The sequence below is a fragment of the Callithrix jacchus genome, chromosome 8 (assembly GCF_049354715.1).
Source record: "Callithrix jacchus isolate 240 chromosome 8, calJac240_pri, whole genome shotgun sequence".
NCBI lineage: Eukaryota > Metazoa > Chordata > Mammalia > Primates > Cebidae > Callithrix > Callithrix jacchus.
Window position 1 is genome coordinate 109603926 of NC_133509.1, and position 19366 is coordinate 109623291.

A 19366-nucleotide genomic window follows, 5' to 3' on the forward strand; every position below is an offset into this window, starting at 1 on the left:
AGGCAGTAGATGAGTGGCTGCCGAGTCTGGGGGATTTGGGGAAAAAGCGACTACTAATATGTACAGGGTTTCTTTTGGAGATGATGAAAAGGCTCTAAAATTGACTGTGATGATGGCTGCACAACAAATTGACTGTGATGATGGCTGCACAACTCTGAATTTAAAGAACCATTAAACTGTATATTTTAAAAGGATGAATTTTATGGCATGTGAATTAAATCTCAATAAAGATATTATTTTTAAAAAGGAAAGAAGGGATAGAAGGAGTGAGAGAGAGGGAAGGAGACAAAGGGAGAAAAAAGGAAAAAAGAACCTACCAGGCTGAAAAATTTTGTAATAGGGACTATATGCCACATTTAATCCACCAAGCTTCACTGTGATTTCATAACGCCCAGCCTTGCGCACAGTGAAGGCCACCTTTACCACGTTGGAATTGGGCTCCTGAAGGACTTCCTGGGTCACTGGAATTTCCACTGCTAGCTCGACATGAGAGATGTGAACTCTTAGTCCGACAGGCCGATGTGCAGGGAAAGGCTGCCCGTTCTTATAGAATAACTGCCAGGGAAGAACAGGGACACCCGTTAGCAAGCAGAAGAAAAAAACACTTCCTGTGTAACTAGAAAGTGAGTGGGGAGAGAGGAAGTAGCTGGCAGAGACCACACTGGTAAATCCCAGTACCTACTCTGTTCCTCAAGGTTCTGCTCACAAAAACAGAGAGAAACAAATCCCCTCAATACTCCAAAGAAAACCATTAATTCATGAGCAAATTCTCAACCTCTTCAGAAGACAAGAGTAGAATTACCACCAAATCAAGAAAATGTCCATTTCAACTTGACATTTCTGAACCACCAATGCTGCCTCCTTGGTCTTACTAACCCTTTATAATATCAATGCTAACCCAAACTTAAAGGTAAGTTAGCCAGCAGCACTGGCAATGAGTGAACTAATGCATTACCAGACAAAGGTAGGAGGGGTTCAGGCTCTCAAGCCAAGCTTAATCTGCTACAGTGAAGAAGTCACTGCAGGAATTGGGAAATTTTTTCTGTAAAGTGCCAGAGGGTAAATGTTTTTGGCTTTGTGGGCCATACACAACTACTCAACTGTCATAGCTACTCAGGTGTGAAAACAGCCATAGTCAATATACGATGAATGGGTGTGGCTGTGTTCCAGTATAAATGTATTTAAAGAAACAGAAGGCAGGCCTGATTTGCTAACCCCTATCTAGAATACTTATTCTTTTCTGTAATATTTTTCTTATTTTGAAAAGGTAACATTAAGCTTTATACTTCTTCAAAGCTAAGGACCTATTAAATCAAAATGATAGAGAAATTTGTGACTCTTTAGCTGGTAGCAATTCACTAGTTCCTGGGAGGGGTTGAAAAACAAGAGAAAATGTTAACATTCCAGGCCAGCACCTGGTAGTATTGAACTGGGCTCTGGAAAGCAAGTTACTCAGAAACCCCAATGGGTATGGAGACAGAAACATTCCCTTACATGCACTCGGAAGGCCATGCTGTGGCCCACCTCATAGGGGTCCTTCCAATCCCAGGAAACTTTGCAAGACCGGGGATCCAGGTAATTCCCCCGCACGTAGTCATAAATAGTCCGGTCCCCTCGGCGCTCGCGGTCCTCATTCTGGAGGAAGCTGACTACACGTGCGGCAAGCTCAAAGAGGAACTTAATTGTGAAGAAGAATGCAACCACAGACACTGTGATACCACCTATGCAAAAGAGAGAACACACAAACCGCCTGCCAGTTACACATTACAGCTTTTCATTATGGAACGGGCCAGCCATTTCTCAAAAATTAAAGGTCAGGATGACACTGTAAGACTGCCAAAGAAACAGTGCACTGGGCACTACCTCTGTGGATAAGAAAGGAACTTCTACACAAGGGGTCAGCAACTAGTCCTCAGGCAAAAGCCCACCCACTGCCTATTTCAGTAAATAAAATTCTCTTGGGATACAGCTACACCCATCATTTAGAAATTGCCTATGGCTGCTTTTGCACCACACTGGCAGAGTTGAGTCATTGAAATGAGCCTTTGGAACCAAAAATATTTACTCTCTGGCCTTTTATAGAAAAAGTTTGCAAACTCCTGCTCTATATGAGCTGCACATAATGTCCGCCCTGCTCCCCACCTTCCTGCATTTGGTGGACCCTCCACAAAAGCAATCAAAAGGATGTGCTTTTGGTTCCCACCATTTCCTTCCTAAAAGAATGCATATTTGGGCACCTTCCCCTCCCTTGTGTACTTGGCAAAAGTCTTTCCCAGTCCCCACCAGACTTAGCAGTTCCCTTTTCTGGGCTCCTTCAAACTCCTGTACATTCACCTGGTATAACTTTTTTCCTCCTTGACCATTCCCCTTTATGTTATGAACACCTACTCCTTGAAGATAAATTTTTGTCTTATTCACAAATTTATTCTATATTTTAGACTTACAGTAGACTTAGAGTAAACAGTGTCTTGCATTGACTACAATTGCTCAATACACCCAAATGAATGAATTCCAATGCCAACTCTGTGAAGGTACATTCCGGCATGACTAGAAATATTTCCAGCTCTGTTTTCAAAAGGAAAGAGATAGACAGGAAGGCAAAAAGGACCCAAGCAACCTTAACAAAAAGATAGTAAAGAGAACTTTTTCTATAACGTACCAATAACGTAAAACATCAGGTCCCTTCAATGCCAACAGACAGCCAAGGATCACAGTTGCAGCTGTTAAAAGAAAACTTGTTTAGTTTTTTTCTACAACTCTTCCTTATAGCTATCTCATAGTAAGATGAAGTAGTGTATGGCATGAGCCAAACAACTATCTCTAGCCTAGAGCCTTACTATTCTATTCCTGTCCTCTTTCCAGCTTGAGAAGTGCCCTATAATATATTTCTGAGAAACAGAGTCTGCATCATTCCCCCTAAAGACTTCCAATCTACTGACTGACCACTCTAGGAACACCACAGACAGCCACTTGCTTTACTGCTAATTTCAAAAGGCAGTAACATGGCTTTCATCTTCTTAGATCCAGAGTTCCCAAGACAGTTCCCTTCCTCATGCAAAGTAGTGCTAATTAACACGTGCAAAGAGGATAATGGAGTCACTTTCCCCTTATGTTTGCCTTCTGGAAGTAATTCAGCTACGTAGAAATAGCTATACAAAATGTAGATTTTTTTTTTTTGAAGCAAGTCATCATTATCATCATGTTGGCATTAGGTAATTAAAATGAACTCTGGGTCATCCCAATAATAAGCAGTGGGTCTGAAAGGGAAGTCATTTATGCTGTTACCAATCAGACATACTAATGCGCATTCCGGTAGATGAGCTCAGCAGAAAGACCAAGGAGAGGAACAAAAGGAAACTGTACTTCTCAACCTGAGTCACGCCTGCCAAGGTAGGAGCTGGAGGGAAGACTTTCACTGTTGTTAAATTTGTTTCCAGATTAAGACTTCAATCTTAATTACTCATTTGATGATCTGAACCAATAAAAGTACCGCCAAGGAAAAATGCAATGTCCCTTGATGTTCATATCTTATCACTGAGTCTGACCATTCAGTGCGTTGTAGAATAGAGAGCAGAGGCTATGTATGCTCTATTCTGCAACGCACTGAATTCACTCTTTCCAAGTCAGAATATACTATGGCTGTCAATTTTATCTTGACCCAGCACCTTTTATCAGCACTAAAATATTACTTAGAGACAAGACAGCTAAAAATTTCTAGGCTCACATCTGGGAGGGACCAAAACAACTTTTTTTCAGAGTGGGCTTTTATGTCTGATGGTGCTTGATTAGCTCCTCTGATAACAATATGCCCAATGGAACCCACAGAGAGTAGGTAATTTAAGGAATGACTGTCAAATGTTTCACAGAAATCCCTACTTAGAGTGATAGCTAAAGTTCTACTAGAAAAGAAATCCACAGAGGGAACATTAAAATTGTCACATGGATTGGGAGGCCGAGGCGGGTGAATCATGAGGTCAAGAGATCGAGACCATCCTGATCAACATGGTGAAACCCCATCTCTACTAAAAATACAAAAAATTAGCTGGGCACGGTGGCGCGTGCCTGTAATCCCAGCTACTCAGGAGGCTGAGGCAGGAGAATTGCCTGAACCCAGGAGGCAGAGGTTACGGTGAGCCGAGATCATGCCATTGCACTCCTGCCTGGGTAACAAGGGCGAAACTGTCTCAAAAAAAAAAAAAAAATTGTCACATGGATTAAGGTACTCCCAAAAGAGTCTATTATAGATAATATAAAGAGCCAAAATTTGGAATCACAACTACTGAACCTCCTTCCCAAACAAGTATCTCATCTCTTGAGACCCTATGCTAAATTAGCTGGGGGAACCAACAACTATCATCTCAAAAAGCTGCTACCATCTCTCAAAAAAGCATCTGTCTGCATCTTACAGGATATGCTAGATGACTTGGTGGGACCAAAACTGGCAGTTTAACTGCCTTAGGTACTTCCTCAGTGGGATGCCATTCAATCTGACCCTAGGTATGAAACTTCTGGTCCTCAGGGAAGTTACAGCACTCAGCAAAAAAAATGAAGTATATGTGGCTAATGTTACAGATTTGTGGTCTTCTTGGAGGAATAAAAGCAGTGCCAAATGCATGGCTTGAGGCATGAGGGCTGGAAAAATTCCCACCTACTATCTCTGACAACTATGCCAACCTTTTCTGTGAGAAACAGCTGACATTCAGTAATTCAGAAGCCTGGAGAACAATCCCAGACTGTGTGACCTGTCTAGGCTTCAGATTCTCACTGCTGTAAAAAGAGTTGAGATTTAATAATTTCAATGGTATCATCTCCTTTAATACAATATGACTTCAGTGCAACTCCCCACAGCCATTAAGGCTCTAGTCCAACACTATAACAAATAGTATAAGATAGAGTATAAGGGCACAGACTCTAGAGGTAGATTACGTAGCTTCAAATCCACGCCTCCCCCACTCATCATGTGACACTGGGCAAGTCATTTAATCTTAGTAAAGGGGTGCCAGTTTCCTTCTATGTACTCACAGGGAGCTGTGAGGCTTAAATGAGTTAACACATGTAAGCAGCCTATAGTAATGCCTGGCACACAGTGAGTTCTCAAAGTTTTAACGATTATTACAATTATTATCAATAGTAGTACCAGTATTACTACTCCTTTACTTCAAAGCTGATAGGAAACTCCTCTCTACTGGCCCACACTTCCTTCAAAGAGAAATGCATCCAAATTACAAAAGGCATGGCTTCTATTACTGTCCCTGAAATCTCAGTCTGCATGGGAGTTCTTTAATTTTATGCCTGAAAAATTTGACAATAAAGGGTTAAAAATTCATCCTAAAATAATTTTTCCAACAGATATTGAGTACTTACTTAATGTGCCAGGTACAGAGGTACCTGGAACCAGGAAGGTACCAGGAACAAAGTGGAACATGAGAGCCACAGTCCAGTTCTCATGAAGCTGGCAGTAATGAGCTTTACCTTGTGGAGTCCTTGGCCATTTTTCCCTGTCACTTAATTCTCAATCAAATCATTACTACTATTTTCAAGATCACCTAAACCTTCTCCAATAAGTCACTTCACATTTCTGCCCCAACTCTCTTCATCATTTAAAACTCAACACACCAATTACTACTTTTTCCCCAAAAAAACTCTCTTCTTGAAACCTCCTCATGACCAGGGAGTTAGGTCTATCAATTCATCACCCACTGATATGATGCTTACAAAATGTCCCACTGCTCTACAACAGCTCTAAAACCACTCCCCACCCCAACAGTATCTACCCAACTCCCAGTTTCACCCATGCTCACATTCTGAATTTGCCTTCCTTCTACATTTTCCCCCTTTCTGCTTCCTCCTGAATTCTCTCAAAAGCCCCTCTATTTTTTTTTTCTTTTTACTTTTTTTTTTTTTTTTTGAGATGGAGACATGCTCTGTCACCCAAGCTGGAGTGCAATGGCACAATCTCGGCACTCTGCAACCTCTGCCTCCCAGGTTCAAGCGATTCTCCTGCCTCAGCCTCCCAAGTAGCTGGGATTACAGGTGCCCACCACCACACCTGGCTAATTTTTTTTTTTTCAGTACAGACAGTTTCACCATGTCAGCCAGGCTGGTCTCAAACTCCTGACCTCAAGTGATCCACCTGCCTCAGCCTCCCAAAGTGCTGGGATTACAGTTGTGAGCCACCACGCACCCTCCCCCGCAGGCCTCCCTAGTTTTGTCATTCAAATCACTTTTATTCCAGATTTTACCTCTGTACTGTAAGCATTTTCTGTAAGCATGTTCCGATCCCATCAGGGGCTCTCTCTGCCCTATGTCTACTGCTACCTCTACCCCACATTATTCTCCTTGGCCAATTGCTACGATACCTTGTTATTCATCCTATGATCTATCCAAATTAGATCCTTTACACTTTTACATATAGCTCTGAAATGTTCCATCTCCCTTCCCTTGGAAAACTCATCTCCTCTGCCTAGAATATCTTCTTCCCTTTCATTCTCTGCACATGGAACATCTCCTGATCCTAAGGTCTAGGGAAAATCCTATCCACTCTCTCTGAAATCTTCTTCCCTAAAACTAAATTTAGAAATTCCTTCCTTCTTGGGAATTTCCACATAACATTGTTTTTCTTTCTTTTTTTTCATTTTTATTTTTTTTGAGGAGTTTTTGGCTCTTGTTACTCAAGCTGGAGTGCAATGGCGCAATCTCGGCTCACCGCAACCTCCACCTCCTGGGTTCAAGCAATTCTCCTGCCTCAGCCTCCTGAGTAGCTGGGATTACAGGCATGCGCCACCATGTCCAGCTAATTTTTTGTATTTTTAGTAGAGACAGGGGTTTCACCATGTTGACCAGGATGGTCTCGATCTCTTGACCTCGTGATCCACTTGCCTCGGCCTCCCAAAGTTTTAGGATTACAGGCGTGAGCCAGCGCACCCAGCTAACATTGTTTTTATCAATCTTTTTTTTTCTTTTTTTGAAATGGAGTCTCGCTGTCACCAGGCTAGAGTGCAGTGGCACAATCTTGGCTCACTGCAACCTCCGCCTCCCATGTTCAAGCGATTCTCCTGCCTCAGCCTACTGAGTAGCTGGGACTACAGGCGCGTGCCAACATGCTCAGCTAATTTTTATATTTTTAGTAGAGATGGGGTTTCACCATGTTCGCCAGGATGGTCTTGATCTCTTGACCTTGTGATCCACCCGCCTTAGCCTCCCAAAATACTGGGATTACAGCTGTGAGCCACTGCGCCTGGCCTGTTTTTATTCATCTTATAGCACTTTTTTAAACTATTATTTTAGTCTCATTTTTTCATTTTAGAGTGGTAAATAACATAAGATAATGAGTAGTCTTAAAAATCCTCCAGGCTGGGCACAGTGGCTCATGTCTGTAATCCCAGCACTTTGGGAGGCTGAGGTGGGAAAATCACTTGAGCCGAGGAGTTTGAGACCAGCCTGAACAATATAATGAGACCTCATCTCTACTAAAATTGGAAAACAAATTATCTGGGTGTGGTGGTGCACGCCTATATCTACGCTACTGGACAGGGAGAGTGGGTCTGAGGCAGAAGGATCCCTTGAGCCCAGGAAGTTGAGGCTGCAGTGAGCCCTGATGGCACCACCGTACTCTAACCTGGGCAACAGAGCAAGACCCTGTCTCAAAAAAAAAAAAAAAAAAATGCTCCAAACCAACCAACATAATTGCATACAGTAAGGTCAACAAACATGAATAAGATCAAATGTCTGTCCTTTTCTTTGTCCAGAATGCCGAAGGATCAGGAATTTTCCAGATAGGACCTTCCTTGTAGATAGTTTTAAAGGACTTCTCTAATTAAGAGTATACTCACTTGAGCCAAGGGTTATAAGCTCCTCAACCTAACAGTGGCCAATTTAATCCAGTTCAACAAGCAGGTATCAAATGCCCACCACTGGGGTCGTCGATTCCCATGCATGGTATTTTTTCTACAGCAGTTTCTACAGCACCCTCTACTTTTTCCTACTCATATATTTCTCCTGTATGAAATTATTTTGGAACCTTCCCAAGTCTAATTCCAGCACAAACAAGTAAGGCTCTACCATACTATTTCAATCAATTGTTACGAGTATTTTATGAGTTTTCAAGTTCACCTCTTTTGGGTCTTTGCCCTTTATAATTTGGGCATATTGTGATACTTTAAGGCTAGAAGAAAAATAGTGACAGTAGTAAACTACCAACCTTCTACCCACTAATTGAGCCACTTATCCCAGGCCAAACAGTGCTTTATAAATTTAGCCTCAGTAACTGTCACCACAACAACTTGGTGAGATGAATACTATTAGTCTTATTTTCTGGATTTTTTTTTTTTAAGCTGGGCTTAAAGTTGCTGAACATTTCACTGTGAGTTAAGTGACAAAGTTGAGATTCAAGCCTGACTGGGCAAGCCTAGCTAGGCATGGTGGCTCATACTACAATCCCAGCACTTTGGGAAGCCAAGGCAGGAGAATCTTTTGAGCTCAAGAGTTCAGGACCAGCCTGAGCAACATGGCAAAAACTCATCTCTACAAACATACAAATAAAAAATTAGCCAAGATGTCATAGTGCACGTCTGTACTCCCAGCTTTTGGGAGGCTGAGGTGGAAGGATTGCTTGAGCTCAGGAGGTCAGGGCTACAGTGAGCCATGATTGTGCTACTGCACTCCAGACTGAGTGACAGAGAAAGATGTCTCAAAAAAAAAAAAAAAAAAAAAGCCAAGTTGAAGTGTAAGGACTCTTGTGACAATCTTCAGGTGCCCTCCAAAAGGAAAGGGGAGGATGCCACTGGAGTCATCTTTCTCTTCAGTGCCACTATCCTTCCCATCTCTCTTACCCTCAGTACCACCCAACACTAGCTCTTCCCCTCCTCCGATGTGTCTTACATCACCTCCCAGAAGATAAAGTGTATTCTTCACTGGTTTGCCAATTGGTCAGGTCCCCAGTGTGAACGTTTCCTAGAGGACCTGGGAGCTAGGCAGTGGCAGGAAAATTACAGCCACTACTGAATAGTCTGGAGCAGCTTAGTGTGTCTGGGGCAAACCGACCACCTTCTGTCTGAGTGCCAGATACATCTTTGGGATCAGTGGTTTTGAGGCTGGGCTGAGCAGAGCACAATGAATTTGTCAGACAGCTGGAGTTCAGTGAGCCAGACTTTGTGGCAAAGTTTTACCAAGCAGTAGCTGCTAGAGCTTGTAAGGACTGATAGGCATTCAGACCAAAGAAGATTACCATAGCTGATGGACCCAAGGCCATGACTCTACAATGAGAATTCAATTCAAATGTGTCACCTAAAGGTCTGGAACTGGTATTCCAACCAGCTGACTGAACTCACTGACCAGTACAGGCATGGTTATTTCAACATTAATAGCAAGTCAACTGGACTCCTATTTGTAAATGCTATAAATCTAAGCAATCCAGTTCATTGGTCTACTAGTTTGCTTCTTTCCAAGAGACGTCAAATCTTCAAGAATGTGATGGCTTCTTCTGCAGCTATAACCAAAAGGAACCTACACGTTATAACTCAAGCCCACTGCTGGCTCATGAAGTGTGTAAAGTAGACCCTTCGGACAGGACAATACAGGGTAGTCTAAAAAAAGGCTATGTCTAACTCTAACTCTGAAGCCTAATGTTCTTAACCTCTACATTGAATCATGAAAAAGAATAAAGTCATAAGGATAGTGAAGTATTTGGGGGAAAAACTTTTAAGAAAACAGATAAAACAAAGTATGAGAAACACCACCCAATCTTACTGTGAGGACTCTCATAGCTAGGCTAAAATTATAAAGATACAACTCTTACGGCTCTTTTTTTAAATCTTTTGAAATATAAATAAAGCTTGACAAAGAAAAAGTGGAATGCAATGCCAATTATTTAGTGCAGAAATATCACTTGCTCACGAAGGATCCTGGTCTTGTTGCTTAGTACTACAGCACTTTGGCTCACATTACCTACAAGAGGCGGAAAACACTTAAAAATATCTGTTTCAAGGGACTGTTAGAAAGTTGACTAACACATATATTCTAAAATCATTTGCTTTGTTAGAGAATAAAGATTTTTAATTACAATATCAACTAAATTTTAGCGCCAACATTAAAGATCTGTTGTGAAAAAGTCATTTCCCAAAACTAGAGAACTGGTTTCCTCATATTTAAAATTGCTCAGTTGGTACAAAGTCAATTTTCACGGCAACTGTCTACTTCAACAGCTATCCCTTGCTGAAAAGGCTTAGGAACTGGTCACTGGATCCATGTTCTACATCCCAGTAACTAAATCTTAACTCAATCTATTACCTTACCTTTAAACGAGGGCCCATGTTCTGAGAACCAACTAGAGCACTCTTATCACCAAAGCAGGTAAGTTTTGGTGCCTTTCACCTTGTCTTCCAACTTCCACATGAAAGAAAAATGCCGCAAGGTCAACAGAAAGGGTCTATCCATCAGACTTTGTCACAGTAAGCAGGTCAGTGTTTCTGGGATGAACTGGATGAATTCCAGGGTAGAGAAATACAGCCCAAGAATGTATCATTCCTGGACTTCTCTCTAGTGCAGGGTGCAACCAACTGCCAAAGGATGCCCCAGGATCCTGTCCAAAAAAGAAAACAGGGTTAGTTGGAATAGGTTTTTATTTCTCAAAAAGATCCCCCAGAAAAAAACAAAGAGGAGGTAGAACAAGCAGTGGAAACCTTGGGACACTAAAAATAATCAAGGATTGGCAAACTCTGACCAAGCATTCTCAGTTAAAACTCCACAGTTTCCTTGAGGTCTCCCTCCAACTCCACAAGAAAAGTCAATTGGCAGGGCCGGGCCCAGTGGCTCACGCCTGTAATCCCAGGACTTTGGGAGGCCAAGGCGGGCAGATCACAATGTCAGGAGTTTGAGACCAGCCTGGACAACACTGTGAAAATCTGTCTCTACTAAAAATACAAAAATTAGCCAGGCATGGTGGCGTGCACCTGTAGTCCCAGTTATTTAGGAGGCTGAGGCAGGAGAATCGCTTGAACCCGGGAGGCAGAGGTTGCAGTGAGCTGAGATGGTACCATTGCATTCCAGCTTGGGTGACAGAGTAAAAAAGAGGACAGAAGGACAGATGGACGGATGGATGGATGAATGGACAGACGAAGGGAGGGGAGGGGAAGGGAGGAAGGAAAAGAAAAGAAAGTAAGAAAGAAGAACGCTTCCTTCAGTTCAGCGTTCCCAAATACTTCACTATCCTTATGACTTTATTCTTTTTCACGATTCAGCATAGAGGTTAAGAGCACTGAGCTTCAGAGTTAGCCACAGGCTTTTTTTTTTTTTTTAGACAGGAGTCTTTCTCTGTCACACAGGTTGGAGTGTAGCGGCATGATCACAGTTCACTGCAACCTTGACCTCCTGGACTCAAGAGATCCTCCCACCTCAGCCTCCCAAGTAGCTGGGACTACAGGCGTACACTACCACACCTGGCTAATTTTTTATTTGTATTTTTTGTAGAGATGGGGTTTCGCCATGTTGCTCAGGCTGGTCCCGAACTCCTGAGCTCAAGTGATCCTCCTGCCTTGGCCTCCCAAAGTGCCGGGATTACAGATGTGAGTGCTTCCTTCAGTAGAAGCAAACTAGGGCACAGACTTAAAGAGTAACCTTCAATCCAACCACATAACAAGTTTGAATAAAATGGGGTACAGAGTCTGGAGCAAGCGCAAAGACAAACGAGACGGAAGCAGAGGTAGAACCAGGTTATGGAGAGCCTTGTATGCAATGATAAGGGATCAAGTAATATTCAGCCGGAAAGGAGAAACCACCAAAGAGCTTTAAAGCCCAATCCATCAGCCTATGCAGTCTGTTCCCTTTGTACTCACATATGCATTTCCAAGACATGGTTAAAGAAAGTTGATTTTATATTTAAAGCAGTAAAATCTGCTACTAAGAGTCGGGGGAAAATCTGCGAACTTTCAAAATAAAGTCACTAAATAAAGTCCAGTAAAGTCAGTTTATAACTCTCAAAGATATTCATAAACCAAAAATGTAGCAGAAAGGGGGTTTACAGCAATGCATACACAAACAGCCACCATAAGACAAATGAGAAGAGATTACTAATTAGTAAATGAAAAGAGACAGTCTTACCATATGGTAGGGGCTGTTCTCAGTGCTTCATGCATTTAAATTCACAACCCCAACACAGATACAACTATCCCTCTTTTACAGAAGAGGAAACTGGGACACAGAAAGGTTAAAGTACTTTTTCAAGATAGCACACAGTGAGGAGAGCTAGGTCAAGCTCAGACTCAGACAAACTGGACCCAGAATTCATGCTTTTAATGACTACTCTACTGCCTCTCTACTATGGAAACCAAGGAAGAAAGAACAAAGGCTAAGAAGAACAGAATGAGGGAAGACCAGCAAATGAAATTAGGTTGGCAAACTTTATCATTAAAAATAAATAAGCATATGTATTTATTTTAAAATATGGCAACATGATCAGGCACGGTAGCTTACACCTGCAATCCCAGCACTTTGGGAGGCCGAGGCGGGTGGATCACAAGGTCAAGAGATCAAGACCATCCCGGTCGGCATGGTGAAACCCCCGTCTCTACTAAAAATACAAAAAATTAGCTGGGCATGGTGGCGCGTGCTTGTAATCCCAGCTACTCAGGAGGCTGAGGCAAGAGAATGGCCTGAACCCAGGAGGCGGAGGTTGCAGTGAGCCGAGATAGCGCCATTGCACTCCAGCCTGGGTAACAAGAGTGAAACTACGTCTCAAAAAAATAAATAATTAATTAATTTTAAAAATTTTTAAAAATTAAAAAATTAGCCAGGTGTGGTGGCTTGCACCTGTGGTCCCAGCTACTTGAAGGCTGAGGTAGGGGACTGGCTTCAGCCCAGGAGGCAGAGGTTGCAGTGAGCCGAGATCATGCCACTGCATTCCAACCTGAGCAACAGAGCCACCCCCCCTTCCGCCTATAAATAAATAAATAAATAACACCGACAGACTTGCCAAGTACACAAGCCAAAACCTGGATCAACCAGCAACTGCAACCAGCTTAAAGGATCCACAAACAAGAGACTCTGTACATAAACTATAAGAGATCCCTATGTAAAATACTATATAAGGAATTTTTAAATGACACTTTTAAGCAGTAATAACATAGGGAAATGCTCACAAATAAAATGTTAAATAAAAAAGCAGGCACAAAACTGCTTATGTAGAACGAGCCCAAATTTAGAAATATTACATAAAGAAGATTGAAAGAAAAAATACAAAAATATAAATATTAATAGTGATAATCTCTTTTTCAAATTCTTAATGTTGCAAGGACATGTAAAAGTTTATTTCTGGAGAATGCATTTTTTGGCGGGACTGAATTTCCTTAAATAACGGAGAGAATGGGCAACTTATCCTTTTTTCAAATATGGTATAAAAAAATTAAGATAACAGATTGTACTGAACTTTTCTTTTTTTTTTTTGAGATAGAGCCTTGTTCTGTTGCCCAGGCTGAAGTGCAGTGGCATGATCTTGGTTCACCGCCTCATTGCAACTTCTACCTCCTGGATTCCAGCGATTCTCCTGCCTCAGCCTCCCTAGTACCTGGGACTACAGGTGTGCACCACTATGCCTAATTTTTGTATTTTTGGTAGAGATGGGGTTTCACCATGTTGGCCAGGCTGGTCTCAAACTCCTGAGCTCAGGTGACTTGCCCACCTCGGCCTTCCAAAGCACTGGGATTACAGGTGTGAGCCACTGTGCCTGGCCTGAACTTATTTCTATTCACTGGATCTTAGTAGGTTTCTAACCCTGTGATCAGCTATTTGATTACTAAATCAAATAACTCCCAGTTCTAATGTAAACTTTATTGTCCCTACTATGAGCTACCATGCTTATCCCGATTCTTTGGTACCTCTACTGAGCTTCAAAATTCAACTCAAGCACTCTCCCTTCTCTGGTCCAGCTCCAAGGCCTCTCTGAGGACTCTACCCACACCAGATAGAATCAACCACTTCCTCCTTTGTGGTACTCCTCTGCTGAAGAAACCTCTATTATAGCATTTATTAGTCTGAATGGAAATTACTTGTTTACATAGCAGTCTCTCCTAATAGATTGTGGACTCTCCAAGGAACAGTGACCAGTTCATATCACTGCCTCCCCATGGCTAGTATGGTGTTCAGCCCTACTATCTCAGAGCCTGTACTTCCACAAGATCGCCAGGTGAGTCCTATGCATGTTGAAGTTTGAGAAGCATCGTTTAGACTCTAGAGCACTCAGCATGAGAAGGGGCTCAATATTCTGTATCTCTAACAGATTCACAGGTAATGCTGATGCTACTTGTCTCCTAGACCACACTTTCAGAAGTGAGAATCCAGGCCAAATCCTGACAGCTGCCTGTTTTTGTAAAAACAGAATGAAAACAGCCAAGTTCATTCATTTACAAATTATCCATGGCTGCTTTTGCACAATGGCAGAGACATATGGGCCACAAAACTTTATTATCTGACCCTTTATTGAAAAGTACTAATTCCTGGTATAGAGAGGTCTTAGTCTTAAAGCTACATAACTGCCTTATATAAATGAACATGTTTTTCTAAATCAAAGAAAGCACAAAAATCTTCTTCCAGTTCTACCATCTCCTCTTTGGAAAAGAACTATAAAACTTGCAACATTATGCAAATACATCTAGTTCAACTGTTACTTGATGGCTTTATTCTTCCCATATCCCAGTTAGGAATTTTACACAGTCATTTTCCAAAGTATGTATTTCTTATAATCATGCTTGCATTTGGCCAAGGCTAATATTTTCCAAAACCAGTATCACAGGAACCAAACACTGTACCCAGGTTGCTACAATTACTATAATATATACTACTAATTCAATCTCTACCTCTAAAGTTCTATTCTAAAAAGGTGTGAAAGGCTAGGTGCAGTGAGGCACACCTGTAATCCCAACACTTTGGGAGGCTGAACTGGGAAGATCACTTGAGCCTAGGAGTTGATACCAGACTGGGCCTATCTCTAAAAAAAAAAAAGAAAGAAAGAAAATAAATTGGCCAGGCACAGTGACTCACGCCTATAATCCCAACACTTTAGGAGGTCAAGGTGGGCAGATTACCTGAGGTTAGGAATTCAAGACTAGCCTGACCAACATGGCAAAACCCTGTCTCTACTAAAATACAAAAATTAGCCAGGCATGGTGGCGTGCACCTGTAGTCTCAGCTACTCAGGAGACTGAGGCAGGAGAATTGCTTGAACCCAGGAGGCAGAGGTTGCGGTGAGCCGAGATTGCGCCATTGCACTCCAGCCTGGGTAACAAGAGCAAAAACTCCGCCTCAAAAAAAAAAAAAAAAAACCAAATCATTCAATTATCAAAAAGTGCATAGGTTACGGTGGTATAACTAAGGAGGTTCCAAGAATATAGCAGACACTTTGGATTATTAGTTTACATTTACTATGGCTTAATTCCAATCTTGGTTTATACTCCCCAATCCAAAATCCCATGATAAAAGATTGCCCTCCTCCATCAAGTTTATACTCGAGATATTTATACAGTTGTATATTTCTGCTATTGTGATTCAGCCAAGTTACATGGCTTTCATTTATACTTTCTTCATCAGTCAGCCCCTCCAGTCTCTTAATCATTCCTGTGGGTCTTCTGTGAACTCCCTCCAGCTGGTCCCCAGCGATCCGGTAATGAGGTGCCTCCAAATAACTGCAGCCTTCCAGGGACAGCCCCATTAGTCAGAACAGGATGAACTCCTTCTCCCCAGTTTCATGACATAATAGTCCTGAGAAGGCAATCCCCCAAATCACAGAAATCTACTATGATGCCATATTAGACTGTACCCCATTCTTTATCTCCCAGATTTGGACGCTGGGGCATGCTAGAATGTGCTAGACGCCAGAGGATAAATGACACATGTTCCCACAGCATCTATTTCATTAGGGGATGAGTGACGGGAGAAACAAAAAATTTCATGTTAAACTCATAGATAAAAAAACAAACTGCAATATTTGCATGAATTTCTTTTTTTTTTTTTTTTTTGAGATGGAGTTCGCTCTTGTTACCCAGGCTGGAGTGCAATGGCGTGATCTCGGCTCACCGCAACCTCCGCCTCCTGGGTTCAGGCAATTCTCCTGCCTCAGCCTCCTGAGTACCTGGGATTACAGGCACACACCACCATGCCCAGCTAATTTTTTGTATTTTTAGTAGAGATGGGGTTTCACCATGTTGACCAGGATGGTCTCGATCTCTTGACCTTGTGATCCACCCGCCTTGGCCTCCCAAAGTGCTGGGATTACAGGTGTGAGCCACCGCACCCGGAGCATGAATTTCTAAAGATAAAACATGGGTATGTTGAATAGTTAACAGACATTCTGAACTTGAAGCAGAAAGGCTGCTTAGGGCTCTGCTCTCAGCACCAAGGAGTTATATATCCTTTACCACTAGAGCTCAACTTCTGGCCTACTGTGCATTCCCACCTATCCCATATAGTCACATTTTAAATGATATTATTTTTCTGCTATGTTTCCCCATCCTAGATATCTGCATTTATTTTTTCTTTGCCTATAATCATTTGCTGTGGGAACACTTGTCATTTATCTTCTGGCTTTTAAAACATTCTTGCATGCCCTGATGCCCTAATCTGAGAGGCATGAAATGGGGTTACAGTCTAATTCACTCTATAATTCACTGACTACCGATATCTTTAGGTTCCTCTGCATTGTTCATTCCTCTTTCAGGTCACATTTCTTGAGCATTTGCTATATGCCAGGCTGTGTGCTAATAGCTAAAGTCACAAGGAGAAATAAGAAGACAGTATGCTTTCTTAACCTCAATGAACTTGGTCCACCATGGGAGAAGGGCAATACAATGTGATAAGTGCTATAAAAGAGGAATAAGCAAAGCATGGAGGGCAGAGGAAGGAGAGGTAACTGTATGTACAAGTGGAAAAGCAGAGACGATCGAGCTGATTACTTAAGAATGAGTAAGCAGGCTTGGCATGGTGGCTCACACCTGTAATCCGAGCACTTTGAGAGGCTGAGGTGGGAGGACGGCTTGAGCCCAGGAGTTCAAGACCAACATGGGCAACACAGTGAGATCCCATCTCTAAATAAAAATAGCTGGGTATGGTGGCATGCACCTATGGTCCCAGCTACTCAGGAGGCTGAGGTGGGAGGATCACTTGAGCCCAGGAAGCTGAGGCTACAGTGAGCCCTAATTGCTCCACTGCACTTCAACCCAGGTGAAGAGCAAGACAGTCTCCAAAAAGAAAAAGTAAGCATTTGCAAAGGTGGGAGGCATGGGGGGGAAGGAGACTAGTAATAAATAATCCTAGGAAGAAAGAAAAGAACACCACAGACAAAAGTACCAAGTCAAAAAAAAAAAAAAAGGAGTGATGAAAAGTTCATTATTATGAAAGCAAAGTGTTTAGAAAGACCAGCTGGAGCTAAATAGGATGACTACCATATAGTGGCTAAGAGCATGAATCTTACTACTGAATGATCTTAGACAAGTTATAGCAGGTCCTCCAATGACATCAATTTCATTCAACACTGTTTTCTTATGATTTTGAGGAGTAAAAAAAATGACTCCTGGCAGGCACCAATGTGTGGTGTTCACACATTCTCTGTGTGGGTTTTCTCTGATACTTGGATTTCCTCCCACATCCCAAAGATGTGCACTTCAAAGTTAACTGGCATGTCTAAAATATCCCAGTCTAAGTGGGGTGAGGTGTGTGTCTGTGTGTGTGAGAGGAAGCGAGCCCTGCAATAGAACGGGGTCCCATCCAGGATTGGTTCCCAACTTGCACACTAAGTCCTGGCCACCCTCAATAGTGGACTGGAATAATTGGGTAAATGTGTAATTATCTAACTTGTTTTTATCAATCTTTCTTATACATACTGCTCTCATTTATTTTAATATGTATATTATGTTCTGATCTTTAGTTTGGTGATATTTTTGTGACCAGAAATATGCCATAGGAACTTAATTCTTATTTGTATCAATTAGCCTATGGTAAAACTCATTTCATTATACATCATTTTGTTTGAAGTAGAAGTTTCCAAGAACCTATTGACAACATCAAGTGAGGACTTGCTGTACTTAAACTTCTCTTCAGTTGTCTCATTTGCAAAATGGAGATGCACTGAGAAAAGGAAGGAATCCAACTGCTCTTGGGGAGCAAGACTCAAAGAATAAGGACAAGGAGGATTGGTTGAGATGGAAACTTTACACCCAGGTGGCATGGAGTGCCTTGGGGGACAAGGCTCTATGCACAGACCAGGCTGCTGGGTTGCCAGGTTATGGGGGTTGTTTGTGCCAGGCCACAACAGCCCAACCCACAGTAAGTGGGGAAGATGGCTTGAGTCTACCTGAAGGACTCACTGTTTTTCCAGAGAGATTCCATGTGGAAATAACTACAGCAACAATCCAAAACAAAGAATTTTTTTCTTGTGTTCTCTCAAGGATGATGATAATAAGAATCTACCTTTACTGAGAACTTACCATGTACCAGGCACTGTTTGAAGTGTTTCATCTATATTATCTCATTTAACCATCACATCAACCATATAAGTTAAGCATATTTTATCCATATTTTATAGATTAGGAAACAGGGGCACAGAAAGCTAAAATAACTTGCCTATAGCCACCCAGTTTACAAGTGAAGGAGCCAAGCAATGTGATTCCAGAGCTTATACTCTTTCTCTACTCTTAACTGGGAATGCTAATATATCAAAAAGAACTTCCAGAAGGGTGGAAAAAAGATATTATTCATTGGATAGGAAAAATGCTCAGAAATATTTAATGTGAAATTTTAAAGGAATATGACTTCATTTTAGATTTTAAGCAACAACAACAACAAAAAAGATGTTTTTTAACCAAGAGAGAAAAAGGATCACACATTTTAAAAGAAGTAACTCTGGGGACAATGTGGCTCCTTTTAGCCACAGCTGGAGCAACCGGGGCACAGGGCACTAAGTCCCTACAATGCACACAGCAGCAGGGACCTGGGCCCTGCCCACAAACCATTTTTTCCTCCTAGTCCTCCAGGTTATGTAATGGGAGTGGCTTTGGTGAAAACCTCTGACATGCCCTGGAGACATTTTCCCCATTGTCTTGGTGATTTGGCTCCTCTGATGCAAATTTCTGCAGGCAGCTTGAGTTTCTCCTCAAAAAATGGGTTTTTTTCTTTTTATCTCCACTGTCAGGCTACAAATTTTCCAAACTTTTATGCTCTGCTTCCCTTTTAAATATAAGTTCTAATTTCAGATCATCTCTCTCAAGTTTAAAGTTCCACAGATTTCTAGGGCAGGAGCAAAATGCTTCAAGTCTCTTTGCTAAAGCATAACAAGAGTGACCTTTGTTCCACTTCCTAACAAGTTCTTCATCTCCATGTGAGACCA

At 41.9% G+C, this 19366-nt stretch overlaps 1 protein-coding gene and 1 pseudogene across 10 annotated transcripts in view; one reads left to right on the forward strand and one right to left on the reverse strand.

Moving 5' to 3' along the window:
• AREL1 (apoptosis resistant E3 ubiquitin protein ligase 1) overlaps positions 1–19366 on the reverse strand; it is a 49760-nt gene that overhangs the window by 19472 nt on the left and 10922 nt on the right. For 6 of the 10 annotated variants that reach the window (XR_013521392.1, XR_013521391.1, XM_002754110.7 and 3 more), the window contains 4 exons: positions 10293–10579; positions 2660–2720; positions 1495–1721; positions 318–555 (listed from right to left, as the gene is read on the reverse strand). Coding sequence is in view for 8 of the 10 variants with exons in the window: in XM_002754110.7 (XP_002754156.1) it covers positions 318–555; positions 1495–1721; positions 2660–2675 (481 nt within the window). In the remaining 2 variants the exon portion in view is untranslated. The remainder of the gene's footprint in view (positions 1–317; positions 556–1494; positions 1722–2659; positions 2721–10292; positions 10580–19366) is intronic. The other 4 variants (XM_009006345.5, XM_035261027.3, XM_078335452.1 and 1 more) reach the window with 1 other exon arrangement.
• Positions 8777–9200, forward strand: LOC103795849 (uncharacterized protein C14orf119-like; annotated as a pseudogene).